The sequence below is a fragment of the Phodopus roborovskii genome, unplaced genomic scaffold, assembly GCF_943737965.1.
Source record: "Phodopus roborovskii unplaced genomic scaffold, PHOROB, whole genome shotgun sequence".
NCBI lineage: Eukaryota > Metazoa > Chordata > Mammalia > Rodentia > Cricetidae > Phodopus > Phodopus roborovskii.
Window position 1 is genome coordinate 26,322,372 of NW_026126434.1, and position 17,127 is coordinate 26,339,498.

Genomic DNA, 17,127 nt, shown 5'->3' on the forward strand with positions numbered 1-17,127 from the left:
CTACCAGGCAGCAAGCAGCCCAGGAGCTGGAGAAGCTTGGATTCCACAAACCTTCCTCTTAAAGTCAGACCCCAACCACACAGCCCTGTAGACAACAGCAGCCTAGCATAGAGCCACATGAGCAATAAAAATAAGTTTAATGATCCAAGATTCTGCAAGACACACTGATAGGCCCACATTTGGGTAGAAATATAGCTTCCTAGCACAGTTGCTGCTGGCTTAGGAGTAAGGGGCTGACAGAAGGGACCTCTCACAGTGGAGTCAATTCCAACCTCACAGGTGCCTCTGTGCCCTATCTCCATGGAAACCAGTCTGATGCTGGCATGGAGCCCTAGGGACCTGTATGAACATCTCTTGAGAGGTACTTCCCATTAAAAACAACCACAGGTGCCCTTCTTCCCTCTTAAAGAGACAGGAAATGGAGTGACCACATTGTGTGTACCTCTTAGTGGAGAGGAGGGGACACCAGGGCTAGCACTAGCTCAAAGCTCTGCCACCAGCTTCAGGTGGCCTAAACTGCCTGAGGGCTGGTGCTCCACCTAACCTGGAGAGGAGGACCCTGGAAGACCCTACAATTCAAGAGGCAGTCACACCCAGGACCCAAGGCTCTAGTGTGTCAGGTATGCTGGGCCCTTGCTCCTTCCCGGCCTGCCAGGATGAACTCCAGGATGTGGGTGGTAAAGACAAGAAATAAAACTCTGATTTGTACAGCAGCTGCTTCTGGCCAGCACAAGACAGTGGGCCTCCTTGCTTGGCTGGCCTGGTAAAAGTTGGGAAAAACAGGGCCTGACTACCCTTTGGGGCAGTTAAGTGGAACTCAGAAAACAGAGTCTACAAATTCCAGAGGGAATAGCTGAGCCCAAAGTCTGCCACTCTGGCAAGTCCTAAGCACTAACCTGCCTTTTTCAGGCTGCCTCTTGGTGGGGCCAGTTCTCAGGCAGCAGAGTTCCACAAGGATATGTCCTCTGAAGAGCCTGGTTGAGCTCCTTGGGAATGGAGAGAAACCCATCTCCCTCATGACCAAGGAGAACATTCCCAGTCCTTTCCAAGAGGTGAAGGAACCAGACACAGGGCCCTGCCTTGGGAATGACAGGACATTCATCAGGTGGAGATCCTAAGATCCTCCAGGATTGTGACTCTGGATGAAAGAAAGGACATCCTCCTTGGACAGCTTGTCTGGATCCTGGGGCTTCTGGGAGTCACGCATATGGAAGCCATCTCCCCACTCCCAGAAGAGCCGACTGTAGTAGCAGGTACTGGGAAGGGGAGGGGTCAGTCAGAGTACTGTACCTAGGTGGCACAGGACCACCCTTAGCAACTATGACTTCAAGGATGTGTGCTTTTAAACTGGGTTCTATCAATGACTCAAGAATTCCCTCTCTGGCATCCAAAAGGTATCTACTCAGAAGGTACCTCCTATGCATCCAAGAACTAACATTTGCTGCCACAACTGAACTCTACTTGTGTTCTAGCTCACTTGCTTCACTAAGAGATCAGTATTAGCTGGCTATAGAAGCAAGTGTTGGTGGATAATATTAGATCCCAAAGGGGCCTGTTCCAAAGTCCATGTCCAGTAGCAGTCTGACCAACATGCTACATTCTGAAGAGGAATGGGACCTTGAGTCATAAGGAGCAAGGCTGGGAGCCTGCAACATGTTCCTCAAACCTTCTTGTGGGTGCCGCCCTCCCCCACCCCCACCCCCCAAGCCAGTGAGCTCTCTACCTAGGCCTATAGTTGGGACAGCTTCTATATGGCAGTGAAGGGCTTCAGGCCAGTGGAGGGCTACTTACTGAAATGGGGCAATGGACTCTGCAGGGAGCTGAAAGGTAGAGCTCTGGGTTTTCTTGTTGTAGAAGAACTTCCTCTTGAAACTCTTGCTGAATGCCATGGTCCATGGCTCTAAGAGAAAAGGGCAGACACTGAGGACAGTACCCATGGCCAACAACTTTCTCCTGCTTGTCCCTTCCAGCCTCCATGGCTCAGGAGGGTGGCAGATTATTACCTCCCTAAGGCCTAGCCTGGTCCTGTGAGAGGCCATGCTTACCTGCTGAGAACACCATGTGGGCATCTGCAGTTTCTTCTCTTCCTGCCCAGCCAAAGACCAGAATAGGCTAATCTGGGGGTGCAGTGTTCCCAACAGATACCTCAGAATTTGCCAGTTTCCTGCTGTCCACCTCAACAAGGAAGTCTGGGCCAGTCACCTTGGCAGGGAAGGGGGAACCTACCGTTCATAGTTCTGACAATGTAGAGGCCTGTGGGCACAAAGTGCCGGTCATCCCGTCCTGTGTAGCTGAGCTTTGGCGTGCCACCGGAGCCCTTGATAAGCTTCATTTCTAACCTGGTTCCCCAGATAGGTGGGCATCCAGGAAACATGCACAGGGGACAGAGTGGGACATGCTAATGTTAGTCTCTAGGTAATTCAAGGTGACACCAGTCCTAGTAGTCTATCCTGGTTTGGCAAAAGAAACCAAAGCACAGATCCTTAAGCGTACAGCTCCAAGCCACCCAGGGCAGTCAAGCAGTAGGTGCAGGGCAGGCTTTACAGTGACACCAACAAAGAAATATTAGAAACAGGGATGTTCCTGGGTCATCAGATGACCACAGACCACTCTCATAGTGAGACTCATCTGTTGGTACATCTGTCCTCTGCCCACCCCAGGCTCCTCACAGCACTGTTTTAGTATTTGAAGCAGCTTGCTTCTCCACCCCTTGAAAGGACAACCCTAACAATTCCAGCATCAATGAGTCTGTACTGTTTGACATAGAGTTACCCTGTACCTTCCTGACAGGTGCTGAGCTAGCTCTCAGCTGGGACTAAACTGCAGCAAGTCAGTGGAAGGCAGGGAGTGAGGCAGTGCCAGGACCCAGTTCTGTAACCCACCCTGCAAATAGAATGAATCTTGACCTGGCTCTGCACCCCACCACCAATCTAAACCACACCAGGTGAGTTACTCACCTGACAAAAATCTTCTCCATCTCTTCCAGCCTGTACACCTCCTTCACCCTGTGAGTGGAACGAGAGAGGAGTTTCCTGGGATATGTGTGTGAAGAGCATGACAGGAGGCCCTAGACCTGCCCTTGTCCTCAGGCCCTCTCTGCAACCAGCAGCCCACAAATGAGGCCACTGGGCCTGTGGCACTGCTATCCTACAGGCTACCTAGGCTTCAGAGCTGCCACATAGCCCCTTGGGCCTGTAGCAGCAGTACCAGACCAGCAGCTGGGATTCAACAGTGACTCCTGAAGACAGGAGAGAGTAAAAAAAGAGATAGCAGCCAAACTTCTCTAACAACACCCTCATCCAAGAGTAACCCTCATTGACACAGCAGGCCAGACAGACCCAGCAGGCCTGGGTCTGTCTACATCGACTTTAGACTAATTCAGCTGTAGGAAGATCTAAACAGTACTGGCAAGTACATTACTTCGAGGTCACAGGCCCCTATACAGGCTGTAGGCTCTAGTTTAAGGCCCAGACCTCCACACCTGAGGACACCAAATCTGCCTGGGGAACTGCTCTCGGGTGAGCTGCCTGTTGAAAGCAGCAGGCAGGACATCATACAGCACAAGCAAAGCTCACTTTGAGACTGCCCTGTGTCTGCAGTGCTAGACTAATTTCTAAGTTTATTTAGATGAACGCTACCAATGATTCTGCTAATGTATTAATAAGCACCTCACTCTTCAGTGCTGTCTGTAACAGCCTCTGACCTGGAGAAGGTAGTCTACTCTCTCTGTCCCTTCCCTCTTGCCCTGAGCCTGAACTTTACCCTACCTATTGTTGACAAGCCCCACTCTCTCCTCAAGCATGAGTTTCACTCTTAGCCATCCTCCTCTCACAATCAAATCCCCATTCCCTTGTTATTTCCTTACCAGGAGGCCATGCAATTGGCAAAAGATACTCAAGTCTGAAAGGGTAACTTACAGGGCAGGCATGTCCTTCTCAAACTAGGAAACAAACCTTAACCCATCCTGCCAGACTGGACAAGGAGCTGCATCCCCAAACCACTAACAGGGCAGTGTAGCTCTAGCCCCAAGGCATCTGGGAGGAGGATGCACGCTCTGCTCACCTGATAGGATTCATGTCAGGTCGACTGGGCTTGGAAACTGCTTTCACAAATTTCTCAGCAAGCTGAATTCTACAATCCAAACAGAATCCTTAGAGCAAGCCAGGGAACCTCACCAGCACCTGTGCCCCAAGGCTTTTTCACAGTATCAGTGAGAGAACCTGGACCTACACAGAACTTCCAAGTGGCAGTATTCTTGTCCCCTAGAGCCCAGTCTGTCATCTGCATTCTGACCTGTGAGCTGGTTTAACTAAAGTGTGCCTTTTGCTTCAAGTCCACTAGGACTCCAGAACTGTTATTGTACACATCTGTTCTTTCACCCTGGCTCAGACACCCAAACTGAGACCCTCCCTCTTCAAACAAAGTCACCCTTACTCATATTCTGAGCAACTGTAGCAAGGTGAAATGTGCTAGAATCTGGCAGCCAAGGCCCACATCTCAGCAAACTGCATCTTTCCTCTTCTCCTGCCTTTGGGCCAGCCTGTGGTGGACATGGGAAGTCCCGCCCTCCCCTAGGGCCCAGGCACACCGCTGGTTGAAGTGCTGCTCTCTGACATCGCTGCCATTCAACACCAGGACATCAAGGATGTGGATTGCACTGATCTTCCGCTGGGCCTTCCCCTACAAGGGACAAACATGTTCTTCACTGTGCAGGTACTAGCCTCTGGCCTACTGTGGCATGCAGGCTTCCATCTATCCATAGTGAGCTGGGGGAAAAGTGGTATCTGTCTTCCTTGCCAGCTGACCCTAAGCAAAGAGTAGCTTGGACTTGAAAACTGACTTTAGGGGCAGGCACACACTCATGAACCTCACAGTGAGACCGTGGCCATGCTTACTTTAGCCAGGGCTGGCTTTCCACTGTGTTGCCTGTTCATATGGAATGTTCTAAATGCCATCCCTACATAGTAATGCAAAGCTCACAGAAAATGGCAGGTCTCTTTAAATTGGCTACTAAAAACAGCTGGCAGGATGTCAGGACTGTGGAGACTTTCCATCTGCCTCTTCCCAGTGTCTCCTACAGTGCATGGCAGCTGCTATAGAGGAAATTACTCCATCACACCCTGAAAACAACACTACGGCGGAAGGCAGGCCAGTCTCCCTCTCACCCCAGGGCCATCTATGAATAGAAACCCTCTGACCTCCCCTTTTAGCTCATGCACAATTTCCACACAGAGCAGTGTGTCCCGTGGCAGCTCTGTCTTCAGGTCCAGCTTCACCCAGCGGTCTGACTGCCGGCCATCCCATGTGTAGATCTGCGACTTCTGCAGGCAGGAAGAAGGGCAGCATAGAGACTAAGGGATGGAAGGCTCTAACCTCAAAAGAGCTTTTACTTGTAACTATAAGCAGAAGTTTGTGACACTTTTCTCCTCCAGAGGAGAGTAGAGATGGGTTCCACCTTACTGGTTAGTTTGATGTACACGTGGAGGTTGGGATTACAGGAAGAAGAGAAAAATACAAAGGACGGACCCAAAACAAGTGACTGGGCAGAGTCAACTTCAGGAAAGACAAGGGGTAGGAAAAAGCAACATCTGCTTGTCAAGTAAGATGTAAACTTAACAGGCAATCCCTCCCGCCCAGAGGAGGGAGAAGGGCATCTTCTAGACAGGAAGTGGCAGGGGGTGGGATTGAAGAAAACTGGCCACCCAGGATCAGCAGTGAGGAAGAAGCACACACACAAAGAAATGAATCACACTTGACAAGCTCAATTCAAGGAACACCTGTGATGACAACAGAATGCCCACACAGGAGTGTGGCCAGACACTGTCCACACCTTCACACAGAGAACACTGCCACCACCCCAAGGCCATGGGAGGCTAGCTGCTAACTTACCCCCAGGCCCAGGAGGAATTTCTGCTCGCTGCCAGACACCATGCAACGATAGTCTAAAACAGGACGAATCTTCTCCAGGGTTTTAGCAGTGAGCAGTGTGGGCTTGTAGCTGAAGATGTTGATGTCAGTGTCCTGTGGAGAGAAAATATATACATCTGCTCTCTGAAGCAGGCTCTCCTGCACCCTCTTCTTCACCTAGCCAATCAGTAAACAGGGTCTATTTCCATCTGCTTTCCAGTGTTCCTTTTAGGACCTACTAGGAGAACTAGGGAAGGAAAGAACACTGTCTCTCAAGTGCAGATGGATATACCAGAGCTATGGGGAATGTCACCAAAATAGAGCAGCCACACATTCAGTGACACCGAAAGCAAGGATTCCCCAACAGTTGGCCTGAGAGTAGAGAAGTAATCTCTCTACCTCATTCAGAAAAGTGTAAGCATCTTGAACCTCACAAAACCAGCACAATGACCACAACCAGGCCACACTGAAGTAATGCCCTAGGAAAAGCTGATGCCAGACCTCTGAATACTAGCTCACTAAAAACAGGATAGAGAAGCTAAGCTCAGGCTAGACCCACTGTGGCTCTTTGCATCTGTCATTCCCTCTCTCCTGTGCAAACAAATCCCTTATGACTGAATTTTTGAGAACTTTTTGGCCAGCATACCCTTTGGTTGGCAGAATGCTGGCCCAAGCCCATCTTAAGGTAAGACTCTTGCTGGCCATAGGTATTCTCGGGAAATCCTATATAATACAGCAAGGCTCTCACTTATGGAGACCTTAGTCCACTCCTTTAGTTCCAAGATTGATGCCTTCTCAATACTTAATGGAAGTCAGGTGGTTCCCACCCCTAGAAAAAGGCCCCTAATATATTGCCACAGAAGCCAGATTTACCTTGATTAGCTCAAAAAACTTGAATTTTGGGTCTGAAGAAGAAGGAGCAACTCGAGCTCGGTCTGGGATCTGAAAGGAGAGAGATACCAATGGGTTTTAATTTTTTTCCTCCATTTTATGTGTGTGGGTATGTTGCCTGCCTACATGCTTGTGCATCACATGCGTGCCTGCAGAGACTAGAAGAGGGCATCAGATCTTCTGGAACTGGAGTTACAGGACGTTTGTGAGCTACCATGTGCATGCTGCAAACCAAACTAGTTTGCAGCTAGTATTCTTGACCTCTGAGCCATCTCTCCAGCCCTGGCTTTGGTTTTCAAGTGCCCTCCCTGTTGACACACTGTGAGGAGACATATTTAGGCTGGGAAGAGGAGATGGCGTGCAGCAAATATGCCTGGCAAGGGAGCTGGAAGTACAACATTTACTCCCTGTCAAGACCCTGGGTCAACACAACCCAAAGCTGAGTCCTTCCTTCTATGTGTGTTACTACTTGGGGCCATCAGGGCAAAATGCAGGCTACCCCAACCTGTGTTCTTTTGACCCAGCTGCAGACTAAGCTGTAAGGGGGCCAAGAAGGTAACTTGCAACAAGCCAAGGAACTGGGCACCCTTTCAGGTGGAGGGTTAAGGTGACAATGCTGTTCTCATCTCGAGCTTCCTGGTCTGGAGTGACAATGGGCTGCTTACCTCCCACAGTCGGAGGCATTCTTTCCGGATCTCTGCCTGCCTAGGTTCACTCAGGGTGCTAGGGAAACAAAACCAGAACAAGATTTAAGACCTCTAAGGGGTCCTGTGACCTTCTCAACTGCTTAGAGGCACCTCCAACAGTGAAAATTTGAGTGTACATATAGGACTGATCTCCAAAAACAGCTCAGGATTCATAGACTGAAATCCCTTCCCACCATCTGTAGCCACTACCACCTGGATGCCCTCCTTCCTTCCACCACCAAGCATATACTGATTTATCTTCTATTCTCAAAGACATTGATATGCTAATATCCCACAAGGCAAAATGAACCCACAAGAATGGCATTTAAGTCACTGTTAAAGAGACAGAGTTAGTGGGAAAAGCAAAGGCCTCCTTTGAAATTGGTGAGAAATGGGCAGCACTCACGTGTCTTGTACAAAGGCATGGATTTTGGCCAGAGCTTTGATCTGCAGGCTGCAATGGCTAAGAGAAAACAAAAAACCACGACATCAGCATAGAAGTGTAGCCAGAGCAGTGACCATTCATATGTGAGGAAGCTACTAGTGAGTTAAATGGGGCTCAAAGACAGAGCAGAACAGAACCTTCAGCAGCATCACAATCCTGCTGAAAGGAAGGTTTTTATCCCACCATTAAAGAATTCAAAAATAGTGGTGAACCGGGTATACGCCACAGCAAAGCCCATACCCAGTTCAACTGCAAATAGCACTGACAGATCACTGACTGAAAACTATTAAGGGGCTGGGGACATGGCTCAGCAGGTAAAATGCTTGCTCTGTAAACATTAGGACCAGAGTTCAGATTCCCAGAACCTAAATGATGCTGGGCAAGCGCTGGCAGCTCACCTGGATTCCAGCACTATGGAGGTGGAGGCAGGATCACTGGAGCAAACCTGCTAGCTAGACTAGGTGAGCTCTAGGTTCAAGTGAGAGACCCTACCTCAATTCATAAGGTAGAGAGCAATTGAGGAAGACACCTGACATCAATCTCTGGCCTCTTGAAAACCGCCAGAGGAAAAGACACATGATACACAAGAAAATAATGACAAAACTAATAGTGGCAGTTGGAGATGGCTCAGTGGTTAAAAGCACCCACATCAAATGGCTCACAACCACCTACAACTCCAGCTTCAGGGGATCCAATGTCTCTGGCCTCTGCAGGCAATGGCACTCACATGCATAGACACAAAATTGGAAAGAACATAATATTTTTTAATAGTGAACTTCCCATCAGAAGATGGGGATGTGAGAAACATGGACTATCTTGAAAGTGGTAAAAGACAAAAAAATTGTATCTAAAATGTTCCTCAAAAATAAGATTTTTTTTTTTTTTTAAAGTGTGTGTGTGGGGGGGGGGAGTGTCTGTTTTTATAGATTGTTCTCTTGAGACAGGGTCTCAACATGTAGCCTTTCCTGTCCTGGAAATCACAAAGATCCTCCTGCCTATGCCTGACTAAGAAATTCATTTTTAAATAGACAAAAGCTGAAAGTATTGTTTCCAGTCGACAAAACAGACTGAAGGGGAATGACTACAGACAGGCCCCGGGCTCTCCAGGAAGAAGTGTGTCAAGAAACACAAGGGTAAGACACTAATCCTAACACTCAAGAGGATCGCTGAGGCAGGGGGACAATAAGTTCTAACCAACCACGGCTACACAGAGCATGCAAACTAAGACCTTCTGGAAAGAAAACAAATCATCCACCAGAAAAAGAGAAGGCCTAAATGGACTTCATTATCAAAAATTTAAAATTTGAGATCTTTAACCTGGAAAGGAAATAAAATTATCTTACTTCACAGATGACATGCCAATGGAACAAGTCAGAAAGCCTAGAAATAAATGCTTATTTACTACTAATTAGCATTGCTAACAAAATAACAAAAGAGTTCTAGAAACTGCGCCAAGACTACTTCATAGAGTAGGCAGTCTGGAAAATATCAAAAAATATGAAGTGGGACCATTAATTAATGCCACATCCAAAAATAGTTAAAAATAAATACCTCAACACATGGGCTAAACTTATAAAACCTTACCCCCCCCCCCAAAAAAAATCCACAGGGAGAAGCCTCACAAAGAAGTGTAGTAATAAAAGAAATGAGTAAACCAGGCCATATGGATGTTAAAAACTTCTGTGCAAAGGACATAATACAGTGAAAAAAAAACACAGGGCAGGAGACATTTCATATCCAAGTCTAGTAAAGTATGTATGTACAAAATACATGGACAGCCCTTTAATTCAATATTAAAAAAACAAAACTAATGCTTTACTGAAAAGGAGAAGTGACCAGACAGATAGCTCAGCAGTTAACAATGTACATTGCAGTGGCTGGAGCACATTTTTATCATAGCATTTGGGAGGCAGAGGTAGGCCAACCTCTGAGTTAGAGGCCAGCCTGTTCTACATAGTAAGTTCTAGGACAGCCAGGGTTACACAGAGAAACCCTGTCTTGAGTAACTCCCCCCCCCCAAAAAAAAAAAAGCACAATGCTCCTGCACAAGACCCAGGTTCAGTAGCTCACAACTGCTTGTAACTCCTCGGGACAGGACATGCTAACAGATGTAACAGAGTAACCAAAAAGTAGTTCAAAGTCATAGAATGTCCTAAAGCCAGCAGAGCAAACACAGATGACAGAATGTTCCAAGAGCTGGTCATTGGTCCTTATTCTTGAGGCTTCCTTCATACCTCAGCAGTACAAGCAGACACAGCCAGTGGCTTACCTCTCATTAGACCGTATCATGTAGTCATTAAATTCATGGTCTCCTTTGATCACCATCAAGGGAACTACGAGGTTGACATCTGACTCAGTGTTCCGCAACTGGTTGAGTTTAATATTCACAGAGAAGAGGTATTCCCGCACGTCATCTATGCCCACCTTCAGACCTTTGCACACCACATACCTGCAAGAGACATCCTGTCACTCCAAGAAGCTCAGAGCCTTCTCCCCACACACTCCTTCATTCTACCCTGTAGAGTCACAAAGCTAAACAGCTTTTCTGTTCAACATTAAGTCTGAGCTCAAAGGGTAACGTATACCATGCTTTAAAAAATGTCACTTCTAGTCCTTCCCTTTCACAGGAATTCATGGTGTTCACCTCTGATCCTACTTGGGAGACATAGACAGAGCTCTTGAGTCCAAGACCAGCCTGGTCTATGTAGTAACGTCCAAGCTAGCCAGGGCTGTACTATAAAATCCTGTCTCAAAATAAAAATATAAAATCCTTCCCAAGACCGTTTCTGCTTCTATGGGGGTGTTCCCAACTGCCCTGCACTGACAGACATAACTTGGGAAGGCTTTTAATTGCAGATGTAATGAATCAAATTCTCCACAGAAATCTAAACTGTAACAGGCTACCTGACAATTCTGATTGGCTTGTTTTCTCTTACCTCACATATGGGCACCTGGATGCCTGAGTGCCTCTATATGGCAGCCCCCTTGCCTGTTCCCAGCTTAAATCCCCTCTAAGTGTCTCATTAGTGGTCACACTCTTCCTAGGCCACGCTAAGAATCCCAGACAGAAGTACGGTAAACACAGCTTATCAGTGGCAATCTGAAGCACTCAGATCAAGGAGAATCACAGCTCCAAAGTCAAGGTTTCCAACAGTTTGAGAGTCTACACCAGACAGATGCACAGGGTTTACTGCTGACTTCTGACCAAGAGAGGAAGGCCTTACCTCTCTGAGTTGGCAGGCCGGCTGGTGATGGGCTTGAAGAGACACACACGTTCAAAGCAGCAGTACAGCAGGTAGATGAGCCCCACACTGAAGGGTGTGAAGAGGTCAAAGGTTTTGCAGATGAAGTGGCCCCCTGGGTTGGGAAGAAAATCCAGGGCAATCAGTGGCTACTCCAGGATGTGGGGCAAAACACCTTAGCCAGAAAAGATGACTTAGATAGACTAGTCTATTAGAAAATCAAGGTGAGACAATCAACTCTAGGGAGGACTTTGGGGACTCTTGCCTTTTCTTCCCTGTATTCATAGAGCCACCAGCCACCCAATAAGAGGATTTCTTTCTCTGTCTCTTTTTTAAATTTCATAACCAACCCTGTACATGCTCCTGTTAGATAGGCCCCAGCAGTGGGCCCTTGATGAGAGAGCTGAGGAAGTGTCACCTGTGCGGACAACAGACAGCGCCATGAGGAACTGGCACAGCAGCAGCTGCTTACTGAGGATCTCCTGCAGGTTTTCCTGCCCCTCCACAGAGAAACCCTGAAAGGAGAACACAAGGGTGGACGGAGAAATGGGAAGGGCTCAGAATCACATCCCGACTTCATCTTCATCAGGAGCCTGTGGTGGTATCAGACGGCCACAATCTGACTGTCCGCATTTCAATTTCTTTGTCTAAGCAGTGTGGTCAGTTACAGACAAAAACAAAGGACCCTGCCCTAACTGCTGAACGTGAGCTACCTTCCTACCTATTCATTTCTAAACCACACAACCAAGTATGCTTTTCCAAAGAAATGGTCCAGAAAATCTTGAGATTTACATGGGAACCCAGAGGCAAATAAGGCAGAAGAGAGGCAAAGTACTGGCTTATCACTGGTCAACCACAAGACAGAAAACATTTAAGTCCTAAGAAGACGGGGCAAAAGTCAGGAGCACCCTCTGCTGGGCTCTGCCACCACACTGACCTCCGAAGGCCCCCAGCTCTGACAAAAGAGAATTATAGACTAAGGATTTACTTACAGTACCCACTTCTGCCCTTAGCTGAGGAGCCCCTTTCCTCCAGCTGTCACAGTCTCAGGCCAGGGTTCCCTCCAAGAATGCATGTTGTGATTCCTAGAACATCTCCCTTCAGCCGGGAGTCACCAGCCACAAACCAAGCTTACACTCAAGTAAAGGAGGCAAGCAGTGGGGAGAAAGGACTGCTCTTTAGTTCTGGAAACCAGCTGCACAGCAGAGTGACTAGACAGGCAGTAATACCGCACACTTAAGACAAATTGTGTTCATGCTGTCATACACAGAAGACAGTGAGAGCATTAGCTTCTAGTAAGCTGATCTCACTGATATAGTCCATAAAAGTAATAGTTGCTATAGAGCTAATTAAATATTCAAAAACAAAGATACTGGAGGATCAAGTGTCAAGACCAGCTTCATCTTATATAGTAAATCTGAGGCCAGCCTGAGCTATTTGAGAAATTGCCTAAAAAACGAAAATGTAAAAATAAGAGAAAGGAGAAAGGTAAAGTGATGGGGGTGGGAATGTTTAATGTACAATATACACTTGTATGACAATACCCTTGTGTGACACATTACCATATAAAATGAAAATTTTAAATTAGTCAGTAATAGAAATAAATCAAAAGGCCAGGCCAGCCCTCCTGCTGCCAAAGCATAAAATCTTAGAGCTTACACACAGCTCTGCTTGCTGCCCACTGCAGTAAAGGAAGGAAAGACAGAGCTGGCAGACCCCACACACCTGCATGACAGGGCAGTCCCTTCCTCTTAGCCAGCCCCAACCCTGTCCATCTGCTGTCCTACTGTGTACAGGGCTTCAGGGAACCAGGGTACCATCAGATCCCTCTAACACTCTGCTTTCCTTCCATACACAAAGAACTCACAAGGCCCTTCTCAACCCCAGCTGTGTGATCCTACAGCATACTGCATACTGTCTGTCCTTCCTCCAAAACCAGTGGTGGCTCACACCAGAAGGGTTCACCTCTGGCATAATATCACTAGATGAGAGCCTCTGCTCAACATGTGGTGGTCAGCTCTCTGCATCCCAAGTAGCTGCTCAGGTAGGCCCCTGAAAAGTCATTCCCACCAGCCAAGGGCCTCCATGGATTCCCTGCTGCTGCTACTGTGTAAGTCTGTGCATGAGAGATTCAGGAGGCTACATATAAACAGCCTCCAACAGCAGCAACCAAGACAACATGTATTAGCAGTGTGCCTCCCATTCAGTTTTGCCTAGTTGATTTAAGCGGGAGTCCATGCCTATCGGTTCCTCAGCAACTAAGGCCTTTGTCAACAAAGTAAGCTCAAGCAAAGTGTCCATGATAGTATAGGCTATACAAAAAGTATAGAAAAACAATGTATCTAATAAGTGTGCATCCCTACTATATGAATAGTAAGTTACCATTTATGGTGGGAGCTAAGGAATAAAAACCAAAGCATTCTGGAGGGCTCAGAAACAGAACACTTACTTAGTATGCCCAAGGCCAGGGGTTTAATCTCCAGCACAGCAAACAAAAACAACCCTCTAAATTGACAACACATCCTTAAGGCACCTTTATAGAGACAGTTACCTACCCCATCTGCCATGAGAAAATGGACACCCTTGCGATCTGTGTTATCCAGGACAAAATTCCGAAATGCATTGATGTTTTCTGGGCGGGTGATATCTCCATCTCCATCGACCCCACCCTCACCTGATGAGACACAAGAACCCTATGAGTTTACCTGCTTCTGGGAGCTAGGCCAGGAGCTCTCAGGGACAGTGAGCACAGATACCAAGTAAGTTCCAAGACCCAGGACCCATCCTGCCTATGGTCACAGACTGGCAAGAATCAAGACCTGCTCTCATAGGCCAAGGGTCATCAATTGAAGCAAAAGATATTCCTTTTCAAAGTATTTATGCTTAAAAACCAGTATTACCTGTGATGGAGGCTCATGCCTATACGTATTCAGGAAGCTGAAGAGAGAACTGCCCATAAATTTAAAGCTAACTTGAGATATACAGAGAGCTTTAAGTTGGCCTGGAACACAAAGTGAGAACCCCCTTCTCTAAACATCAAAAAGTCCAAGCTAAGCACGGTGGTGCACACCTTTAATCCTAGCACTTGGGAGGCTGAAGCAGGCAGATCTCTGAGTTGATACTAGCCTGATCTACATAGTGACTTACAGGCCAGCCAAGGCTATACAGAATGACCCTGTCTACACAAACAAACAAAACCAAGACAAAAATAGTCAACATCAAGCTCCAGTAAGGACTGTTAGGAATGAATTTAGGATTTGCTGACTGGTCTGTCTGTCAGTGCAGGGAGACTGCAGCAGCTACTTAGCTGACTGCTAACAAGTATAGTTCATACCACACACAGGCTGCTCTGTGTTTGTTAATAACCTTGCCACTTTTCAGCTAGGAGTCAGGCAGTTTCATTATCCCCATCACCACACAAGAACCACGATCCTACAAGGAGGAATTAATATGGATTTGATGAGAGGCTGCCTAAAGAAGTGCAGGTCTTCGGTAAAAAAGACACTTCAGAGGGACCCAAGACCCTCAAGCCAGTGGCTGTGAACCCTGGTTAATAGTCTAGGAAGAGCACAGGTAGTAATAGCTTTGGTTTTCAAGTCACCACACAGAAGCTACCCTCATGTTTCCTAGTCCCCACCCTGCTCCATGTCCCTACCATAGTATGGCTCGAAGAGCTCACTGGAGGCTGAGTAGAAGTCCTCCAGTTTGAAGTCATTAGGACCCTTCAGAGTCATCCCAAAGCCCTTTGCATGCCACTTCTTCCTCCACAGCACATACTCTGAGAAGCCACCTGGGCCTGCGCAGACATCAGCAAAGTACAGAAGGTCAATGTCCCGGTCCTTCACCAGTGGCTTCTGCAAAGGGAAGTAGAAGACAAGGAGATAGGAAAAACAGATGACTCAGTAAGGAAAAGAAAGGAGAACTCAGGGAAGAGGAGGTAAAAACAAAAAAACAAACTATTGACAAGTATGATCCAGAGCTCCCACCAGGCCCTCAACACCCAGTATATTTTCCCTCAGTCACCAGTGCCTTCTGGAGCTTCCTCACCCAAAACATCCTCAACACCTTTTGTACAACCAGGGCAACACAGACTCCTAATGAAAGTGTCTCTGTGCCTATCAGAGCGCTGTTTCCATGTCTCAGGTTATTTCCTCACTACACTGTGCCTTTTTTGTATCCTGGTAAGCAGAACATTGTAGATGGACACACCAAGACATGAAGCAACTTGCCCACAGCAGTTAGAACAAAGCTAGTCCAGAGTCCAGATGTCTGACCATTAGAGGACTGCTCTCTCTGAGGAGAAACACTGCCTACACCTCCCAGCTTCAAGATCTGCCTTCCTCCACCACAGCCTCAATCTTCTCTCCCTGGCTCCTTTCTCCCCTTTGGTCCTTCAATTAATTTACTTTGGAATAAGTATAGACTTAGATAAAAGTTACCAATATACAGCAGTCAGCACAGTAGGTGTGCAGCACAGAAAGAAAACAATGTTTCTCAGCACTGGGGCCTAAGCCCCAAGTTCCAGCCTCTCTAGCCAAAGGAAAACAGGAAACTCAAGGACTCAAAGTATCCGGTCTCCATAAGGTGCCTAAATGTGATCTCATCCTGTGATTGCAAAACCAGTGGCTTGTTGGTGCACAGTAAGTGTCCATATATCATCCAGCAATTGGAAGCTGATGCAGGAGGATTATTTTGAGTTCAATGATAGTCTGGGTTACATAGCAAGACCTTGTCACAAAATAAGAACAAGGAGTCTTTGCTCATAGAAAAAGAGCTGGTCTTAGCTCTGCCATTTCCTCACTGTACAGTCAAGGACAAGCACACATCTGAAGCTATGAAGCTCAATTGCTCAACTATAATTGAGATGAATATAGGTATTTCTCAAGGCTGCTATAGGATTAAATAATGCAACTTGTGGCAAAGGTCTTTCTAAAACTATAAAGTAGTCATAAATATAAGATGGCATTATATTCAACTAGATCAACTTCCTTGGAGTCAAAACTCTTGTCTTTTCCTTTTTTTTTTCTGTCAACTGCAATATTGCACATAAAGTAGTCACCATCAATGCTGCCATATTTCCACTATCAAGGCCAAAAAGTAAATATCCACACTGACTTTTTCTTCTATCACATTTTCCAAACAAGCTTTTCTTACCTAAACAACATCCTCAGGCACAAAACCCCTCATGTGATTTAATAATAACTCAAGAATGTAAACCCCTCCTCCTTCCTTGTTTCTTCCAATTACATATATAGCTTCTAATTTCTTCCTTTTCCCCTAGTCCCTTTTTGCCTTTTCCCATAACCTGTAAGCACCAGAGACCAATTATGAAACCTCAGAATTCTTCTCTCCTTCTCCACATCACCCCAAGCTTCCATTTTTCCAATGTGTAGGCAATAATTTGCTTGACCCCAGCATCCCTAAGACCCCAGCATGCCTACGCTTCCAGCCACTTCCAGCTCTGCAGGCAAACGCTCCCTGAAAACACACCAGGCCTGCTAGGCTTGGCTTCCACTCAGGTCCTCAGGGAAAATGGACATGGAAAAACAAGTACGCAATAGCACTAGAGTGAAACGAGTTTTTATCGTGGAGTGCAAAGACACATCTCTGACAGGGCCATTCTCATGAATTGACCATCAATTCAGGTCAAAAATCTGCCTGAAGCTGTCCAAACACACTGCATTTCCCTATGTAACAAACATCCACCCTCGACCTGAACAGTACAATCCTGGTGCCTACTTCATTCTCATGACAGCAAAAGACAATAACCAGATACAAGCTGCCGAGGGCAGACACACTCAAAAGCCCAGACAATGCTGTGGCTTCCCATCAGCTTAACAGAGCTCTGCTAGGCATGGGCTTTGACTGAAATCACTGGGAGCTTAAAAAATCAAATCAACATTGTATCAACCTAATTTTCTCAAGACGCTAATCCAAGAGGCTTTTGTGCTGCCTG

General features: G+C 46.8%; 1 protein-coding gene across 1 annotated transcript in view; it reads right to left on the reverse strand.

Moving 5' to 3' along the window:
• Positions 1-118: 118 nt before the first annotated feature.
• The window catches only part of Cmtr1 (cap methyltransferase 1), a 41,664-nt gene continuing 24,655 nt past the window's right edge, over positions 119-17,127 (reverse strand). The window contains exons 9-24 of the mRNA XM_051187066.1: positions 14,827-15,025; positions 13,727-13,845; positions 11,590-11,686; positions 11,154-11,286; positions 10,199-10,378; positions 7,891-7,947; positions 7,464-7,521; positions 6,781-6,849; positions 5,890-6,021; positions 5,199-5,321; positions 4,589-4,680; positions 4,063-4,131; positions 2,958-3,005; positions 2,227-2,339; positions 1,792-1,900; positions 119-1,256 (exon numbers count right to left, since the gene is read on the reverse strand). Of these exons, the coding sequence (XP_051043023.1) occupies positions 1,115-1,256; positions 1,792-1,900; positions 2,227-2,339; positions 2,958-3,005; positions 4,063-4,131; positions 4,589-4,680; positions 5,199-5,321; positions 5,890-6,021; positions 6,781-6,849; positions 7,464-7,521; positions 7,891-7,947; positions 10,199-10,378; positions 11,154-11,286; positions 11,590-11,686; positions 13,727-13,845; positions 14,827-15,025 (1,740 nt within the window). The 3' untranslated portion in view covers positions 119-1,114. The remainder of the gene's footprint in view (positions 1,257-1,791; positions 1,901-2,226; positions 2,340-2,957; positions 3,006-4,062; positions 4,132-4,588; positions 4,681-5,198; positions 5,322-5,889; positions 6,022-6,780; positions 6,850-7,463; positions 7,522-7,890; positions 7,948-10,198; positions 10,379-11,153; positions 11,287-11,589; positions 11,687-13,726; positions 13,846-14,826; positions 15,026-17,127) is intronic.